We start from the raw sequence: 19,859 nt of genomic DNA on the forward strand, positions 1-19,859 counted from the left end.
CTGTTCTTGCGATTAAAAGTCTTAAAAGGTTAAATCTAAAAGTTATTTATTGTTCCCTGTGAGAGTTGAAGGTTGCAGTTTAGTAAGCATGAAGTTTCAAAAAGTTGCTGGAATCCATTCCTGTAAAACATTATTTGTTTCACAAAGTGTGAAAAACACAATAAAAAATGTTCATAAAAAGAATATGAACAAAACATGAAGGTTACAATTTCAGGTGACGTGTGTGTGCAGTAAAGCACTTCAAACATGGGACATATACCTTAAGTAAAAATTTTGCTTTAGAAAATTGCACCTCATAACATTCAATGAGAAACCTGGCCTGGTCTCAGTCTTTTTAACGACTTTGGATTTTTCTATTGAGTAAGATTTTTTTGTAAATGAGTTGAATCTGAAGTAAAGTTTATCACCTTTACATGACCAATATCATTTGACAGCTATTATGTGCTGTACAGTATGTGTGTGAGGTGAGGTATTTAACCTCTACGATACATTCAAATAGCCCTTAATGAATTATCACGAAATGTTCCCATCGGTACCAGTCTAGAAACACAAATAGTATCCACCTATGACTGACGAAATCATGTCTATTAATACTAAGCTCGAGTGAAATCATTACAGGCGGAACGGGTTGTTCCCAAAGTCTAGATCAACAAATGGCTTGATAAAGTCAATAGAGTTTAAAGGTGCTGTGTGTCATTTTTTGAAGGATCTATTGACAGGCATGCAATATGAAATAACTATGTCTTCAGAGATGTATAACGACCTTACACAATGAAGCGTTATGTTTTTATTACCTTAGAATGAGTTATTTCTATATACAGTAGCCCTAAACGGACAAACTGCTCTACAAAACGTGTTTCGTAAATACGGTATCTCCTTCGGCAAAGCGAAAAAAATATTCAAACAAGTAAAAAAAGATCTTTAGCACTTTAAACAGAGACATTTTCATATCTTTCTCACTCTCATGTACAGTATGCATGTACTGTACTGTAATTTTGATCAATCAGGGATAGTATTTATATTTAAATTAGGATGTGAATTTACAGCTGTAGTTGCACAACGGGATTTATATTTAGAGCACATTTTAAAATACAGCTACTGTACACCAAAGTACTGGACAATGATAATTACAGCAATAAACCATAACTGCAGTCATCAAATAACATATGGCAAAAAAGAATGATCACCCACTTTTCACTTTCTAAATCAATTTCTAAACCACAGTGCCGTTCATGATGGTGAGTGGGGGGAGTGCCGGGGGGTTTCTCCTAAAGTCCACTATCATCTCCACTGTCTTTAAGGTGTTTAGCTCCAGGTTGTTATGACTGCACCAGACAGCCAGCTGCTCAACCTCACTTCTGTAAGCAGACTCGTCACCGTCCTGAATGAGGCCAATAACTGTAGTGTCGTCTGCGAACTTCAGGAGCTTGACAGAGGGGTCAGAAGAGGTGCAGCATCTCTAGTTTATAGCCTGAAAACCTATTTTTGATATCATACCAATGGAATATCATAAGAGCGTTATTTCTACATATTTCTCTGAAGGGTGTGTGTGCTCCTGTACATCCCTTATAAAAATAACCACATTGGTTATTTTCAGCCCAGCGTTGGGTCAAAAAGTGACAAACCCAAATGTTGGAAAATTGACCCAGAAAATGTTCATATTTAACTCAACCATGGGATGAAAATAACCCAGCATTTTTTAGAGTGTACGTGTGATTAAGCACTGATCTCCCCTCCAATCGGCCATCTTTGTGAAGCGCTTTAATCATGTGCTGATTAGTATTGATGGGCTGATAGTATAAGCTTGCTTGATGGAGGTGTGTGTTGTTAACTGTGTGTGTGCGTGTGTGTGTGTGCGTGTGTGTGTGTGTGTATTCAGACTCCTCGTCTTGATAGACTCATTACAGGCAGGTATTGATTAAAAAGAAGGGCGTCCTTGGCAAGGTGATGATTGCATGTGTGTGTGAATGCTTGTCACAGACAAGTCAGTATTGATCACACGTTTATTTTGTCTCTGTGTGACTGTATGTCTAGCGCTTCTCACATGCATGAGAGTAAACACATGGTAAGCCTGTGTGTGTGTGTGAACCTGTTTTGAATTGCAGGTAATTGCAGTGGAGATGTGCTAGCCGCAATAGTGTTGGCGGCGTGATTGGCTGGCTCCTCTGCTGGGAAGTCGATAATGAGATGGCTCAGGTGATGCGGCAGCCGTCAATAATTCATGAGTCAACATTGCTGCACACTACGTTCTGCAAAACACAGCGAGACAAAACAGCCGAACGAAACATGTACCACCGCCGCCCCCAGCGGTGCTCGTGCTGGTTTACAGCAACGCGAGTAGATTTAGCTGGAAGTCTGTTGTCATTTCAGCTTTCACACACATCACAGTAATCTGGGTAGTGTCCGCATCCATTTTTTTGGGTTGTGAATCAAACTCAGTGGTGAGTTTTTTACACCCTCAATAGTGAGAATGGAATCCCTACAGGCTATTAGAATATGTTAACAAGAGGTGTGAGGTTCTCATTTCATACTTGCAGATTTTATAAAGTGACAAAGGTACAGTTGAATGATAGCAGTGTTCCTAAGTAAAAGAACAGGGTTACAGCTTTTCCTGTAGCTCAGTGGTTAGAGCGCGGCGCTAGCAAAGCCAAGGTCATGGGTTCCATCCCAGGCATTGCACATACCCTGATACAAATGTATAGTAAAATGCAATGTAAGTCGCTTTGGATAAAAGCGTCTGCCAAATGCATAAATGTAAATGTAATGAAAATGGTTAGTATGCTGGCGATCTTGCCATGCTGCAATTTAAAGACCCCATAAGACATTTATGGCAGGAGGGATGTGAGATATATACTTGTAGACAAGAATATCACAGAGACGTGGGCTAGAAACCAACCAAGAGCACCATAGCAATGCCCCTAGCAACTGCAACAACACCATAGCAACCACATAGCAATGCCCTGGCAACCACCCACAGCTCCCTAGCATTACAGCAGCAAGCTACCACAGCAAGCATAGCTTACGGGTGTACATGCATCAGAAAATATAAAAATAGTATTGAGCTGGTATTCACTCTAAAATCTAACAATAAGCAAATGTCAAAAAATAAAAACAAAGTGTCAAGGTAATGTACAAAGCTGCAGATGGGCTGGTGAAGTACAACAGTATGTCAGATGCACGCACCTGCATACAAAGCTCAACTCAGAGACAAACCAGTCCTGCGGGCAACCAACAGGATTAATACACAACTGCTCTCAGACAGAAGGTGCATGTCTACAAACACGGGCCAAAGCAGACAGACCTCAGTGCTCCCCGGCACAAACTCTAGAAATAACTGTCATGCACGTATTGACACACACACTCGAATGCTTTCAGTCTGTTGGTAAATTATGCTCTTTCTTCCCACTAGGCAGACTCCAGGCTTTTTCTGTGTCTTCTGTTTTATCCAATCAGGAGCTCTGAGGGACAATTAGGTCTCTGACAGCTCGGTTTCTCTTCTGGCGTGAGGTGGAATCTGCCCCCAGGGCTCTTACCTGCCACATCCATCACGCACACAAACAAACACACACACGCGCACACACGCTCGCGCACACACACACACACACACACACACACACACACACACACACACACACTTATAAGCAAGCACACAGCATTCTGAGCACAAAAACCTGCCTAACACATACACACTATGTTTGTGTGCCAGTACAACCATCCCACATCCTAGGATTGCGACAAAAACAAAATACATCATAAGCAGATGAGACAGTTTGACATGTAACAGGTTTAGAGGATGTGAATTATGTGCAGGAGAACAGAGAGAGTGAGACAATGTGAAAAACAAAACATATGCAATAGTTTTACATTCTTACTTTTTTATGCTTCGGATGAGCTGAATTCTATTTGCTAGTCTTCAGTCGACCAAAATAAAAACACACCACATGTCTTTTTTTTCTATCATGGTGGAAATTTAGCATTGGTTTCCAAGTTATCCAAGTGTTTTATTAACCTAACTATTTTATATTCCCCCACCTCTAAACATATAGACAATTTGGTGAAATCTTTATTTACTTTGTTACGCTGTCTTTCTTATGAGAATCATCGGACCACATTTACACAGAATTATGTGAGGTGTAAAAATAAACTGAATTCATGTTTGGTCCAATTTTATATCAGTCTCTCGTTTACATGATGGTTAGTCAAGTTTGTTTTTCCTTCCTGTACATAATGCATTCATGTTCTTTTAAATTAAAATATGCCGCCAGGATTATTATGTAACTACACAACAAAAACAGGAAGTTATTTTCTTCAATATTGCAACTTACAGTATGAAGTATATTACAACCAAACTATCATACAATACCTGCATGATTACTTAAAAAAAAAAAACAACAAAGGAGCATGCAGCTCTAAACTTTTCACCTTGTTTTTCTGTTATATCCTTGGTTATGAGAACACAGCGGTTTGAGACTGGAAGTATACAGCTCCTTTCCTCAATCTGGCTGCTGTTTCAAAGAGAGTCCCTAAGGATTTAGAAGTCATCGGAATTTATGGGTACAAATCCCACGTCACCTGTGAGAGAGGGTGAGAAGATGAAAGCTGAATCCTTCAATCCTGAAAGCTGATATCCTACAAATAAATAAAGTGTGTGTAGAATAAACAGAGAACATGAGGTCCACTTACCAGCCTACCGTATGTCAGCTTGAGCCTTCAATGGCCATTTTCTTGAAACAAATTTGACTGTGATGAATGAAAGATATTAAACATTCACAGATCCAAGCATAATTCTACACATTCATGTACTTCATTGGTCCGTAATGAATGAATCTCATTAAAGGTCCAAAATTCAGGTCCAATTTAACAGAAAAAAAATATTATACATTTTAAATGAGCATGTTGGTTAAATGATTCTTTTTTGAGTTTATGGCGACGGGGACGAAACCGTCATCACAGCCTCAGTGGCTTCACTCAACAAAGCACATGAACATTTCATGACCTGTACTCACTCATCCATCCAAATCCATGTTCAAATTACATTTCATTTACCTTGATCAGAATGGCAAAGCACGATCATGTATTGATTTGAACCTCCTCACCTGCGTCTCACACATTTGTACCTACACGAAAAGTAATTTTTCCAGACAAGCTCGTGACTTTATATAACACACTTCTGGCAGGACGATGGCTCTAGTATTTATATAGTGTGATTAAGGAATGATGTGGGCCAAAAAAAACAGAATATGAAATTACAATGAGATTGCAATGTATTCGGCATGGAGACGGGCGCTGATTACAATGCTCCCGTTCCATTATTCTGTTTTTATTGTTGCAGCAATAAAAGACGAAATAAAGTACAATCAAGGCTGCTTGTTGTTCAGACTTCAAATTGAGCAAATCGCATAAAAACAGAGTTGCAAAAGTTTCATAAACAAGCTTCCTGTTCTTTATAACTATATAAAGAATTGCTATAAAACTAGAAGCAGTTTTTTGGATTACATATGCCATGAGTCACTTCCACTCCACTTTGGCATTTCCAGGGAAATGTTAAATGGTGTTTCATGAGCTTATTATTTCTGTTAATCAAATGAGGCAGACATTATCTGGGGTTATTTACCAGGATGACTCAATATAGCTCAAGTACATTTTCCTAGTCCACAATTAGTGCAAAGCTAGTTAAGCTGAGCTAGTTCATTAAATCCTAATTACTATCCATGTGTACCTTGACCTTCAAACCAAGACACTTTTGAAGTTACACTGAACAAGACAATCATTTATTTTTAGACTCTAAAACATTGTGTAATTGAGTTAAATAAAATATTAAGATATTTTATTTTACTCACTTATTACAGTGTTAAAATGATCAAAATTGAAACTAAATTGGACAATGGTTCATGCTGTATTTTTATAAAAAACTGGAACTCAATGATATCAAGATTGAAATAAAATACTGTGCACCACTGTCAATGAACAAACCATATAAATTATGCATTCTGGCACAGTCTGACAAGGGAAAAAGTCAATATTTGCTTAAATTAAAAAAACTGTCACACCAGCCACAATTTGCTGGTCAAAATGTATTTCTTCAGTCTTTTGGCCTGCACAAGTTTTTCAAGTGCACCACATGACACCTATGGAGCAGCAGCTAATCACATGACGCATGACCTAGGTGAAGCTCATACGCGAACGAGACCCATAAGAACGTGCTTTTCCTGCCAGTCCGCGCCTGACGCTCACGCTATGATGTTGCCTGTATCTGTGCATTGAATGTTCATAACATGGCACCCAAATTACATTTTATAAATCACTAAGGATTTTTACCCACTCTGGGTAAAAACTCTTCGGATCTATACGATTCACAAGAATGGCATATTGGGATTCAAAATGGCGAATTTCGCCGAAAAGCGGCGAGTTTGCAGTATGTACCTCATGTTGTTGGCGAAACATTGTCATGGTCCATGGAAAAGACGATGCTGTTACGTTCATTCTGGTTGGCCCAAGGACAAAAAAAAAAAGATGATGCTGTTATCTTGATTCTGGTTGGGCCAAGGACCAAAAAAGACAACGCTGTTAGCTGTTATCTTGATTCTGGTTGGCCAAACGAATCCAGGCGCAAAGACGTTTCAGACGCTCGAGAGCTAGAGAGATTCATCTTCATGAATTAGTTTTTTCTAAAAAAAAATTTGTCATTTACCCAAAAACAGTAGTCCAAGGACAAAGCTATTCAGCTGTATAAGATCACAAAAAATTGTAGCCCTGAAAAGTTAATTATCATTCTGTGTTTTAGATGTATTTACTGTATTTCTAACCATAAAAACATGAACATTTCATATCTCGTCATACTTTCTGTTTTTCCGTCTTTTGACCGGAGAATAACCTTAAACAAATGACCAGTTAAAGTAGTGGGAAGTACAGTAACAGCTTTATTAAATTAGTGCAAAAGACAGACTCATTCACCACGTCATCTTTTTTCTTTGCATTTTCAGAACTTATGGGGTCTTTCACGCAAACATTTTGTTTTTTATCTGTATTTATCTTTTTCGTTCTCTCTTTTTATTTTCTTCTCACAAGCGCAAAAAAAAGAAGAAAAAAGAAAGAAACCACCAAATCAACTGCTGTCCTTGGCCACTTCAACTGACCCAAGAGGAAGGAGAAAAACAAAACGCCGTACCGTCGAAAACAAGGATCACGAAACACTTTTGTGTGCAACTCGGTCTCCAGATTCCAAAACTGGAGCGTAAATAAAGAAAAGAAACATCAATGGCATTAGAAATAGTCCCTAAATTTGCAAAAAACATACAGTTATTTTCTTTTTTTTGTGAGGGGTCTTTAAAGAAAAAGCAGTACATAATTTAATTAATAGATTTGTACATTGGTAAAAAATAAAATATATATAGTGTACATTTCCCTCCCACTATTTCACACATTACTATAAAGATATATTGTGTTCCACTCCATAACAACTAATCAAACCGAAAACAAAAATAAGGACGCAAGACGTTTTTTTAGACTTTGAAGGCTTCTGGCTACCACCCTGCCCTAAGAAAACACAACCACTGCAGACTAAAGAGGCCTTGTGTCCTTCCCTTACATTAGTAGACAAGATCAAATACAGTAGTCTTTAACCAGAGGAAACTAAAGTACATCAAAATGTCCAATCGCTTTGGCCCCATCCAATACATCCTTGTTTCAGTGAGAGAGTTCATCGGGTGGTCGCATCCGTGATGTTTTCCAGAGGAACTGTGTGAGAGGACAGGAAGTGCAGGGAGAGTGGGGAGGAAGAGACAGATGAAGTGATCCTGGTGAAAGGGTGGAGGGAGCGGTTGGGAACAGAGAAACAAAGGCCAGGGGACAGCTGACATGAGAAGTCAAGGGTGCAAGGTGTCTTTCAGGAGATGTCTTCTCTCTCCTCAGCCTGGTCTGTGTGTGGAGAAGAGAAGAATGGTTTCTTCAGTGTTGCAAAAGGACTACAGTAAGAATCAGCAGAAATTACAAGCCTGAGAAAGAGAAAAGAGCAAATGTGAAAAATACAGAATTCCCAGCTGTTAAACATTTCGAGGTCACGCTTCAAATAAATCTGATTTGGTTTTCAAATCCAATATTTGGGATTAAGTGTCCACACTGTCATTGGGCAACTAATGATATTGGATCCATTTGTTTACACAGTGTAGTCAGTATCTGGTAATATCAATATCAGTTGCCATGGTAATGATTTAAGCTTAAGACGCCTAGAGATATAGAAAATAGCCACTGCTCATGTTTACTTATTCGCCATTCAGTGAATGTATGAAAACTTCAGATCTCCATCACATCCATAATAACACAAAACTATTTCAAATCCGATCTGGCTATTTAGAATAAATATTGTTTTAAAAATTGCATTTTAATTGGATTTCGAACCACATGGGTTTGTTTTCAGGCTGTTTAGACCACAAACAATAAAGGAAAACTCAGTTAGACGCACCAAAATCCTTTTTGCTGCCTGTCCGAGCAAAGCTTTACATTGATAAGTAACTAAAAAACAAACAACATTTTTAGCACGTGATTTGAAATTTTTAGAGCATCATGATGTATTTGCTTTCATGTTTATGAAGCAAAAAAAGCGAGTACGTGATATGCAGCTAATCAATGAAAGCACTCAATGAATGAAACGTCATTGAAATTTGAAAGTAAAAATGATGATCATGATCGTCATAAAATAAGATGTCGTTTTGAAAAATGCAAGGTGTAATTTCGCAAGACTTGAGCGAAATTAATTGGCTTGGGTAACTCTGAGTCTAAGCGATCGAACAGCGCCAGATCAAATGTGAGAGAATATTAAATGGGGGACTATTGATTTTGTATTTTTGTTGCTTGTTGTTTTTTTCCACACATTTGTATTGCTTGTTCATGGCAGAGGAAAAGAGAAATAAGATTGAAACAGCACTTAAGATTAGGGTAGACGTTCGGTTTCACAAACGCTATTTCCGAAATGAGACGGCAGCCCTTCCTTCATTCATGCATGGAGACCTCGAAAATGCCTGATACTTCTCCCCCCTCAGGCGAACTGAATGTATGCCCGAAACATCCGACAAACACAACTAAGATGCAATACAGTCAAACGAGGGGCATGTAAAATGCTATTCACCCACTTCACCTCAACATGCATAAAATGCTCCATCCTACAAGGGAATGCTGGGGACCCTCGAGTCCAGTGGCATATAAGTGCAGAAGGAAGCCGCAATGCAGTGAGCAAGATGGAGGATTGTTTGATCTAATTATCATCACCCTGATTGGAGGAAAGTAGTTGTGGCAGCAGTCAGCTGGAGTTGAGGCAAGCACAATAACACATGTGACCCCTGCGCTCCAAAGCTGTATCCATCACCTCCACAACCCTCCTCATTCCCTGCCTTAATTTGTCTTTCCATCAGTCAAGAAGAAAAGTTACTGGTGATGGGATTTAAGTTTAGAGCCACGAGACCAGCTCGATAGAGACCTAATAACTTCAAGCCGCGCAGACTTAATGGACCGGAGACATAATAAAAAACTTAAGTACACTCGTTCTCTCTCTAAACATTATGTAACTTCAGTTTACATAATGCGCCAAAGCTTTGCTGTATAAATAATCAAATATGTTTTGGGCACATAACACACAATACTGGCAGAGATTTAACTACAAATATGAAATGATTTCTTGAAATTTAACAATTAGGTCGGAAACATAGTCTGGGTATGTATGTATATAAACACAAAAAGCTGGGCCAATGCTTGATAACAAACCTGAAGGGAGCAGGAGATAATTCACAGTTCACCGACAGATGAAAATTCGGTCTTTATTTAAGTTGATCCAAATCTGTATAAATATCTTTGTTCTAATCAACACAGAGAAAGATATTTGGAAGAATGCCTGCAACCAAACAGGTCTTGGCCACCACTGACTACCATAGCAGGAAAAATTGCTTTATAAATGTCTTTTTTTTCTCTTGAACACACAAGAAGATATTCTGAAGAATGTGGGAAAGCAAACAGTTCTGGGGCAATTTTGACCACCATTGTAATTTTTCCTACTATGGTAGTCAAAGGTGGCCAAGAACTGTTTGGTTACAAGCATTCTTCCAAACATCTTTCTCTGTGTTTATCGGAACAAAGAAATTATACAGATTTGAAACAACTTGAAGGTGAGTAAATGGTGACGGAATTTTCATGTTTGGGTGAACTGTCCCTTTAAAGCTAAAGTTTCATAATCAAGGTGGTTGGCTGTAAACATGTCGACACAAGAGTGTAATGTATTTACTACAAAAAAGACAAAAGTACACCAACTTACATCCAAAATGGACTAACAGTCAGTATACAGTCTCTCTACAACGAGAATGTGTGTACTTGCGTTCCATTATAAATTCAATCCGCAATGCAATGGCGTGTAAAGCAGAGCTTGCATGGCTAGAAGCGTAAAGTATATTTCAGGCTTTAAAATTAATTAGCAGGAAAAGGTGATGCTTTATCTTCTAGCTGCACCGTGAACGTTATGTCAAAAAACAAGTGGGTAGGAGAGCTAAAAAATAACAGGTCGATGCTGTTGAAATTTATCTTTCCCTCGAGACAGGCCACATCAGGACCCAGAGTGGATTAAAGAGAACAAGAGTCCGTCTTGGCAGAAAAGGGGATTTAAACTTCAGTAGGTCGGGCTGTTAGCTGCATGGTGGACACAGCTCAGCCTTACTTCCCTGTTTGTGAATTAATTATATTTCATTCCTTTAGGGACTCTTTCATCAGATTACAGAAACGTTTCAGAGGTCTGCTGAGAATATAGGCGTTCTTCATTTGGAGCAAAAATATCATGCTAGAAACACTCATCGCCGCTGTCTCATATGTCATTTTCAATTACTGTAATTATTAACAGCAACTTTGATTGACATTTGAAATCCACCTGCTTACGGTCTGAACTGCTTCTGTTATCAGCAGGGAAAAGAGCTATTTGAAGCTTTCAACTTGTGAGATTTGTGTTTTTGTCACCAGCACAGTGACACTGGAATATTTTAAGAGCAACAACAACCGATATCTTTGCTGCTTATCTTCACAAATGCAAGTGATTCTATAATCTCGAAGCAGCGAATATAATATGTTTTCTCATTTCATATTCATTTTACTTATCCTACTAATGCGCAGACTTTATGCATAAGGTTTGACACCAAAAGATTGGGCTTCATATTGCTTATTTTGGTTGAAATCTTTCGGGAAACTGCACTACGAGCGAGATCAGATTGAGGTTGTCATATCATAGCTTAGAAGATTTATATTATTCATAACAAGAGGACTCGATATGTATCTTTTGTTTCATTTAAGTAAATGTTTCTCAGATGTTGTACAATTATATGTGAAAAACAAAAAGACAATTGAGACAACGATTGACATACATTACAATGAGAGTCCAGTTTTAAAAAATTGTTTTCGATTTTTTTCTGAAAGGAGACAAACAAGTTTACTAACATCTTCAGTTGAAAATTTGAAAGGGATACTTCGCCCAAAAATGAAAATTCTGTCATCATTTACTCACCTTCGAGTTGTTAGAAATCTGTATACATTTCTTTGTTCTGATGAACACGGAGAAAGATATTTGGAAGAATGCTTACAACCAGACAGATTTTGCCCCCCATTGACTACCATAGTAGGAAAAAATACAATGGTAGTCAAAAGTGCCCCAGAACTGTTTGCTGTCCTACATTCTTCAAAATGTCTTCTTTTGTGTTCAACAGAACCAAAAAAAGATAAAGTAATTTTTCCTACTATGGGAGTCAATGGGGGGCAAGATCTGTTTGGTAATATTCTTCCAAATATCTTTATCTGTGTTTATCAGAACAAAGACATGTATACACATTTGGTGAATAAACTCGAAGACTCGAAGGTGAATAAATGATGACAGAATTTTCATTTTTGGATGAAGTATCCCTTTTACAAAGAAGTCTCCATATCCCCCGAGAAACTATTTAGATATAAAAGTACATTTGTTGTTAATTTCGTGAACTTTCCTGAGAGTGCAGTTTAAAACCACACATACAGGGGGCAGTATGGACCTCTTGGCATACATTTCTCTGTTTAACATCTGTACCTAACATTGTCCTGCGTGTCCTGGTTTAAGGCTCAATTTCTACATCTAACCCTTTTGTCAGTGTAAGAGATCATTTTCTTCGCGACATTTCAGAATCCCGCCTTGCCTTGTGTTGAAAATGTGTTGTTTTCACAGGCCGGTGTAATCAGATACACAAATTTGATGGCGCCACATTTCCAAGGACAAACAAAATCAATGGACTCAAAGGGCAAATCAGCACGTTTGGCAAACTGTCATCAAGAACTGTAACAATGGCTCCTGCGGGACTGAATGTGTTGAGAGTAATGAGAGTGTCTGAAAAGGTGCCAGCCATGGCCATGGCACCGCTGGAGAAAGATTGGCACGTACCGGTAAGCTACGGAATTTGGTGCGGGATCTAACAACTTTAATGGGAGCTGAACTTGTGTGGATTTCCCAGAAGATCTGTTTGTGTGCTTCCCAAAGGCTTTCATACATTATTTAAGGGGCCACTAAAGCAAGTCTGCCACAGTCCTTTATCCTTGTGAATGAAGAAAGAACACAGAGTATAGATTTTTCTGTCCGTGGAGCAGAAGGTTAGAGACACGCAAGCTAAAAATACACACATGTGAAGCTACACAAACTAAACAATCCCTTTAAAATTATACAAAAAAGAAATGTTGGATCCCGTGCTATATTTTAAGTCTCCTGAAGTCATTGTGTGAAGAATAGACCTAAATCTAAGTGATTATTTACTTATAATTTTCTCCTTCAGTGAGCAAGAAACTCAAGAACCACTGCGACCGGTTCACTGACTCGCATGGTGAGTCACATGGGTCTGAAACAATGCAACCGTGAGTAAACGGACATTAAAATTTTTGGATGAACTGGTGTAAATGTCCATAAGTACAATTTCAGCAAAATCAAACCTCAGGAGTGACAAAGTCATCCATCAGCAATGTGAAAGACTGACACCATGACTCGACGCACGAACACTGTGATAAAATCGAGGTTGTCACATAACAAAATTATATTTGAACTTTTCACATAAAAGTGAATATGAACGTGTTTTCTTTGCAGTATTTGAGGTCTGAATAAAATACAGAGAATAATCTAATACTTTTTTCCAGTTTTTATTTTCTGCAAATAAATGCAAATAGAACCTATGTTTGTTTAAAATTTGGGAGAAATATTGTTAGCTGTTCACAGAACGAAACAAAAATGATCGTTTAACCTAAACATACTGAAAACTGAAAATGGTTTTTAAAATGGTCTCCTCGTTTTTTTTCTGTGGCTGTATAAACATCATATACAGTCAACATTTCCAGTTGAAGTAAAGCAAGCCACACCACACGTTAACTCCCCGAAAGCATGTCATCTACCCACAAAGAAATGAAATGTTCGTCTTGACACAGAACAATGTATGTATGACAGTAATGAGAGTGTGGGTATGTGTCTCCTGTAGAGCAGATAGATGAAGCGAAATGCTGTCTAATCTTTCAGAGCTCCTGCTCTTATCTGTCTGAGCTCACTGGGTCTCTGTCAGCTGGGGTCAGGGTTCATTAAGGTGATAAGGAAATTGAAGTCAGACACTCTCTCCCTCCCACTCAATCAGTGCGTGACACAGTGGCACGGCCCCTCCTGGCTGTGTCGTCTCATGTGATTGTCAAACACGCTCTTGCTGGAGTCATTAGAGTGCGTGTAGTGCTGTACAGGTCCTGATGCTGCAGGGACTCGCGTGTTCCAACTCTGTGGTGTGACATGAGGTACCAACACGTGCACACGCATTTCATTCTGCCTGTCTCAGTACAATCTGCCCCAATACATCACTGAGTGAACGTAGCAAACACATGCATACATATACATATAACTATATTTAGGTCACACATACAAAGTGGGGTCTTTTTTTCTTCTGTTTTTATTTTAAAGAAATAAAACATTTAAAAGAAATAAATTAAAAAAAATATATACACAGCCGAAGAAAAGATTAAGAGACCAAATTTTGTGACATACTGTATACTGTAGTCATCCAACAGCAATGTGAAAGACTGACAGCATGACAAGACACATAACAACTGTGATCAAAATACAGGTTTTCACATAAAAAAAAGATCAACTTTTTCTAAATACATGCACAAATAGTACTGTTGTGTTGCTTAAAAGTGAATAGGAACTTGTTTTCTTTGCAGTATTTGAGGTCCTGTTTCGCCAGTTTTCATTTTCTGCAAATAAATGCAAATAGAAACAATCCTTTTTGAAATTTGGGAAAAATATTTTTGGTAGTTCACAGAATGAAACGAAAATGATCATTTTACCCAAACACATACCTATATAAACAGTTCATTCAAAAAAACTGAAAATAATTTTGAAATGGTCTCTTCATTTTTTTCACGGCTGTGAAACAACGTTCCAAACAATTCTTGTGAAATACATTTACCATAGACTGCATTTCTGTAAACACAGTTTTTGTTTGTTTTCTGACAGATGTTGTCGATAAAACTTGCATTGAACAAAAAATAAAACATTCAAATATATGAAGCCAAAATATGCATGCACCATAAAATATGCAGAGAGATAACACAAACAACAGAGTAATGATGAGAGAACGACCGAGAAAGAGCTGATCTGACAACACATGATTCACACTGACTTCTTTTTGCTCCACTGTGCCATGCATTACAGATGGATCTACTCTCTATCCAAACTGGGCCTTGGGCATGGAACCCAGCCATAGACCCACACACACACATGCATATCTGAGCAGAGCACATCCCTTCTGAATGGAGAGAGGGAAGCTGAAATCTCAGATTTATTTTTCACCCTTTTCCCATTTTATAACGGCTGTAAAAAGCTCCATTATGTTCCACCCTCACTGAAGGAGTGAATTATTAATGTTATTGCTGGGGGAAACAGTCGCCAAGGGAGCGTGTGCAGGTTTGGACGGGAGATTAACTGTGGGACAAACACAACGCCAAACACACTACGAGTACGAGGGACGTTTAAAACCTGTTGTAAACTAGCCTTTAATCTGTGCATATTATTTCAAATGCTTCTATGTCTCTCTTGTGGCTATAACGTTGCCTCTTTCTGTGCTGTAAATCTAGCCAGATATGGATCAACTCCTAATGCAGACGCAGTTAGAGGATTTACTATAGTAAACAGATACAGAGCCACTAAAGACTTCTGGGGAAAAGGCCAAACTCCTGCCAAACTTGACAGCAAGGTATACAGAGTCTTACTCATTAGAATTAACACCGAGCTAAAGATGCAAACATGGATGACGTCCTGTTCTCAAGCATTGGGTTAAAGGGACATTGCATAAAAAAATCAATGTCTCTTTCTCATTATGCAGTAGAAAGATATTTAACGACAAATTGACCTAAAAAGCATTTTTATTTATTTTATTTTTATAAGCTCCAATCGGTAACTTTTGTCTCTATATCGGCATAAAACTGCAGGTTATGTCACATACTTCTTTGACTTCATGTACGATCTTAATATGGGTTGAAGTCAGACAACGACAAAATGACACAGTAGTTCTGGCATGAAACTCTAGATGGCGCAGTCCTAAAGTCTCATTATTAACCTCACTGTTGTTTATGTACTATTTTGTTATTTTATTTCTTGTGTTTTATTCTTCATTTTGTCGTGTTTTTTCCATTGGAAGATTTCTTGAGTCTGAAATTAAACTGGTTCTCTATGTTTGCACTTGCAAGGGTTGACTCATGAACCTATTGCAGTTGTCCAAGTTGGAATTATATCATTTCAGCTTTCCAAGCTGACTGAAGTACAGCCTTTGGATGCAAGCAACTGTTAAAAGACTAATGAGGTCATTTGTCCTGAAAAGATCCTACCAGATAAATTCGCCCGTGTCTCGAACTTAAAACTCAAGATGGCGCATAGACACTTCATGTAACTACAGTCGCACACTCTCCCTCAATATTTTACGACTGCAAAAACCGAAGCTATTTTCAGAGTCGTTTCATTTATCCCACACAAAACTTAATACCACCATGGAAATGTATTCAGATTTACATTAAGGTGCACAGAGCAGCTTATTTGGCCTTTAGGCCTCAATAATGTGGCACATAAACACATTGAATAAATATAAGCGGGTCTGCGAACAGCTTGGGAACTGGACTGTACAGCCACCTGAATCTAAACAAGTTTAAAGTCCTTTAAAAGACGCCCGGAGAAGTGTGTTCAGATGTGCTGGTGCCGAAACAGAATAAGCGAGGTTCCAAGTTCAAGGATTAAGAAAGTTAATGGCTTTTGTAGAAAACTGCAGAGGTTCTGCATTTCCATATATTTTTGCTGTCAGGCAGAATCGTGCCTTCGGAACACTTGCTATATTTATTTGCACTTTATTAGAAGCCATCAAAATTTTAAACTGCCTATAAAAGCAAATCACCTGGAATTTTCCAGCATTTCTGTAAGGATGAATGAATGTTGTCAAGGGTTGGAAAGAGGTGATACTCACAGAGGAAGGAGAGCAGAACCAGGCCGAGCAGCAGCACGAGGTTTGTTTGGACCGAGCCGGCGCCGCTGCAGTCCATTCTGTTTTTCTTACAGGTGCACACCTGAACTTTGAGATCTGTGTTGTTGGATATGGGAGGGATGCCAGAGTCGGTCAGAACCAGAGGCAGGTTGTAGTTGGCCTTTTTAAGACTGTGCAGCAACATGATCTGCGAGTGGGTACCTGCAGAGGACAAAAGAAAAGGTTAATTCATGTCTGGGCGAAGATGTCAAAACTCTTACCCCGACCTTCGTTCTAAACATGTATGCTTCTTGTGGAACACAAAAGGTGATGATTAAAGATACCCTGGCCTAGGTTTTCCAAATATTTAAAAGTGAATGGAGACTTTCAAGCTCCAAAATGACAAAAACACACAAAAAAGCATTACAAAAATATCCTAAACATGGGTATATGGATCATGAGCTATATTCGAAGTCTTCTGAAGCCACACAATAGCTTTGCATTTGGAACAGAATGAAATTTGATGAAGTCAGCACCAGTCCCCATTCACTTTAATGATAAGGAAAAGGACATCCTTTAAAATGACTTGTCTCCCACAGAAGGTTTGGAAAAAGATGAATTTTCATAAAAATGTGGGTGTACTGTTCCCTTAGCGTCACATCATCGGTCTCTTTGCTCTGCATCACAGCATCTTCCACTTATTCTTTTTTCAAATAGCAAACAGAAGTCTGGAGATTCATCGGCTTTCTATATTTGAATGCCTGTCCTCAGGAGAGATGGGTAATCGAGAGTCTGCTAAGATAAACCCAAAATACACAGAGCTATTTGGTCTGTGTGATATCTAATGATAGACACCCACTGTTCGTAACTTAAAACCAATCCTCTTTTCTCAGTACCACGCCAACATATACGGCCCATCTGACGCATCTGAACAGACCCATTTAGATTTTCATCCTGGTGTCAATAGAACAAACAAAAATAATCACAGATTTGTTTTTTTGGGTGCACTGTTCCTTTGAGGTGGCCTATCAGCATCCAAAACACAAATTCTAATGCTAAAGTTTTCAACAGGTTCTCCTATAAAACACCTTCTATATTTACTTAAACAGAATGATGCTGTAGATTCCCCGTGTCATTTAGGTTTTTATCCCAACGTTAATCCAATTGGAATTCATCCGACTACATCATTTTGTCGACCTGGTGCCTTATATAGGTGGCAGATGCCCATTTCAGTGCCATCTGAGAACTAACTTACCATTGATCCTGGATATCTTCCATGTTTTCTCCAGGCCTGGCTGTTTGCCAAGCTCGATCTTGAAAGGGTCCGTATTAGGATAAATGTCCTTGTCTCGTCCCCCGATCACGACCACGTTCATGTCTTTAGCGTCCTCGCACACGCGGACCACAGAAGGGAAGATGTAGGGCGCGTTGTCATTCTCATCCTCCAGCGTTATTATCAGCGTACCTGTGCCCGTGGCGGGTGGACTGCCTAATGGGGCAAGAGATAAGGGTGTATATGAAATTGATCTGTACTATCAAAGGAAAAATCACAACAACAGAGCAATGTTTTAAAAAGCCACTGTAGATTCACGCTACAAAACGCAACATCACAGCACAACTCATACGTGTGGATAGGAAAAAGTATTTTAAGATAAAAAAATTGCACACTTCATTTCCTAGCGTTATCCAATGAGCTTAAAGTGGTTCAAGTCTTCACCTACTTAAAACATCAAAGAGTGACTGGCTGCAGCAACTGGCTTCAAACCTTTTCCCCATTCATTCATCATTCACAATAAGACCAGGAAATGTGTATTTAGGAAGAAGATAGGGTCTTTTTTGATTTCATGTCGACTTCAAAGACTTGTGGCTTGACTAAAGCCTTCTGGCTTTATATGCCATGTCAATGTCTTTTATACACAGAAATATTGTGCTTACACTTATCACTGGGCTCAGTCTTGCAAACTAAAGCATACAGATAAATAGTGCTAAAACTATAAAACGCCATCTGTAAATTCACTAACCAATACAGCGGTTGAAAAGTCGACGAGTGTTTTTGTCCGTTTGAAGAGAAAATGACCCTCCAGACACTTGCTGACTTGGAGCTATCAAAAACCATCTTGATTTGAAAGAAAAGATGCTTCAATTGATATCAAATTGGACTTTATTGAATACCGCAGAGGGAAAAAACTACATTATTCAATACTTTTCAAAATATTCTGTTTCTAGGAGATTAGCGGTTATTGCAAGACTGCATAATTACAAACAGCCCTGGAGGTCATTCGCAATTAACATCAGACGACAGGATCAGTAATTACAGAACCATTTTGTCCTCATGTTGCCAGGAACGCTCAGGCATGAAAGGAAAGGAGAAAAGGCTTGGTGTCAAAACAGCAGTCCAAATAACGTCTCGCTAGAAAGAGAAATGGGGTCCGTTCCAACAACATCAATCCTGTATGACTGCAGACAGCATTTAGAGGCAGAACAAAGTCGCCCTTGTCATGCTTTATTGATTTTCTACTCATAAGAACGGTAATGTGATGTAATCAGCTACTGTATGTAGAACATTTTTCAACATATCTCCAAAAACAATGGCAATTACAATGTGCAATGGCATACACAAAATAAATGTCTAACACCGTAATTGCATCTTAGAGTGATAAAATACAAAGGATTTTCCAAATGATATTCAACCTAATGATATTCTTTTATTTTAATGTCTCCTGATACAAAGGATTTTCCAAATAATTTTCAACCTAATTATGTTGCCTTGCTTTTGCCAAACTCCGCACTGCGTATATCCTTCACAAAGAAAGTGATCATGAAAAAACACTAAGACAAGCTCACTGAAGATGGTGGACAGACGTCCCAGAAACGACGTCGATTATGAATATAAATAATAAGTAATACTGTATGTTCTATTAAAAACAGCAGACACGATAGCTTTTCAGTGTTTAGAACAATGCTCTTATATTTTACAGGTTTAAATATATTCTGCCATACTGTGTTGTGTGATAATGGACCTCTAATGAATAAATGATGACCTTCTACAAAATGTAGACACTGCATGTGTGCATTAGTAAATACATATTTGCATCACTTCGAGTAAAACAACAGCTGAAAGATGTCAAAGGCAAGGCTAATACTGTTACTGCAAATACAGCCAGCTGTTATGGTGTATGGAGCACTCAGAAATAACTGGATGTACTTTCTGCTCTTGGTGGAGAAGACACCCTGACCGATAGCTATTGACCGCATTCTGACCCAAACAAGCAACATCTAAAAACACAACAAGATAAGTCTTTGAGGGAAATACCCGCATGCATGTTTAATAAAGCAGCCGTC

At 38.6% G+C, this 19,859-nt stretch overlaps 1 protein-coding gene across 2 annotated transcripts in view; it reads right to left on the reverse strand.

Moving 5' to 3' along the window:
- Positions 1 to 5,849: 5,849 nt before the first annotated feature.
- The window catches only part of cdh13 (cadherin 13, H-cadherin (heart)), a 275,581-nt gene continuing 261,571 nt past the window's right edge, over positions 5,850 to 19,859 (reverse strand). The window contains exons 12-14 of one of the 2 annotated variants that reach the window (XM_057348011.1): positions 17,773 to 18,006; positions 16,521 to 16,739; positions 5,850 to 7,917 (exon numbers count right to left, since the gene is read on the reverse strand). In XM_057348011.1, the coding sequence (XP_057203994.1) occupies positions 7,886 to 7,917; positions 16,521 to 16,739; positions 17,773 to 18,006 (485 nt within the window). In that variant the 3' untranslated portion in view covers positions 5,850 to 7,885. Of the gene's footprint in view, positions 7,995 to 16,520; positions 16,740 to 17,772; positions 18,007 to 19,859 lie in introns of both variants that reach the window. The other variant, XM_057348012.1, reaches the window with a different exon arrangement.

The sequence above is a fragment of the Triplophysa rosa genome, linkage group LG12, assembly GCF_024868665.1.
Source record: "Triplophysa rosa linkage group LG12, Trosa_1v2, whole genome shotgun sequence".
Taxonomy (NCBI): Eukaryota; Metazoa; Chordata; class Actinopteri; order Cypriniformes; family Nemacheilidae; genus Triplophysa; species Triplophysa rosa.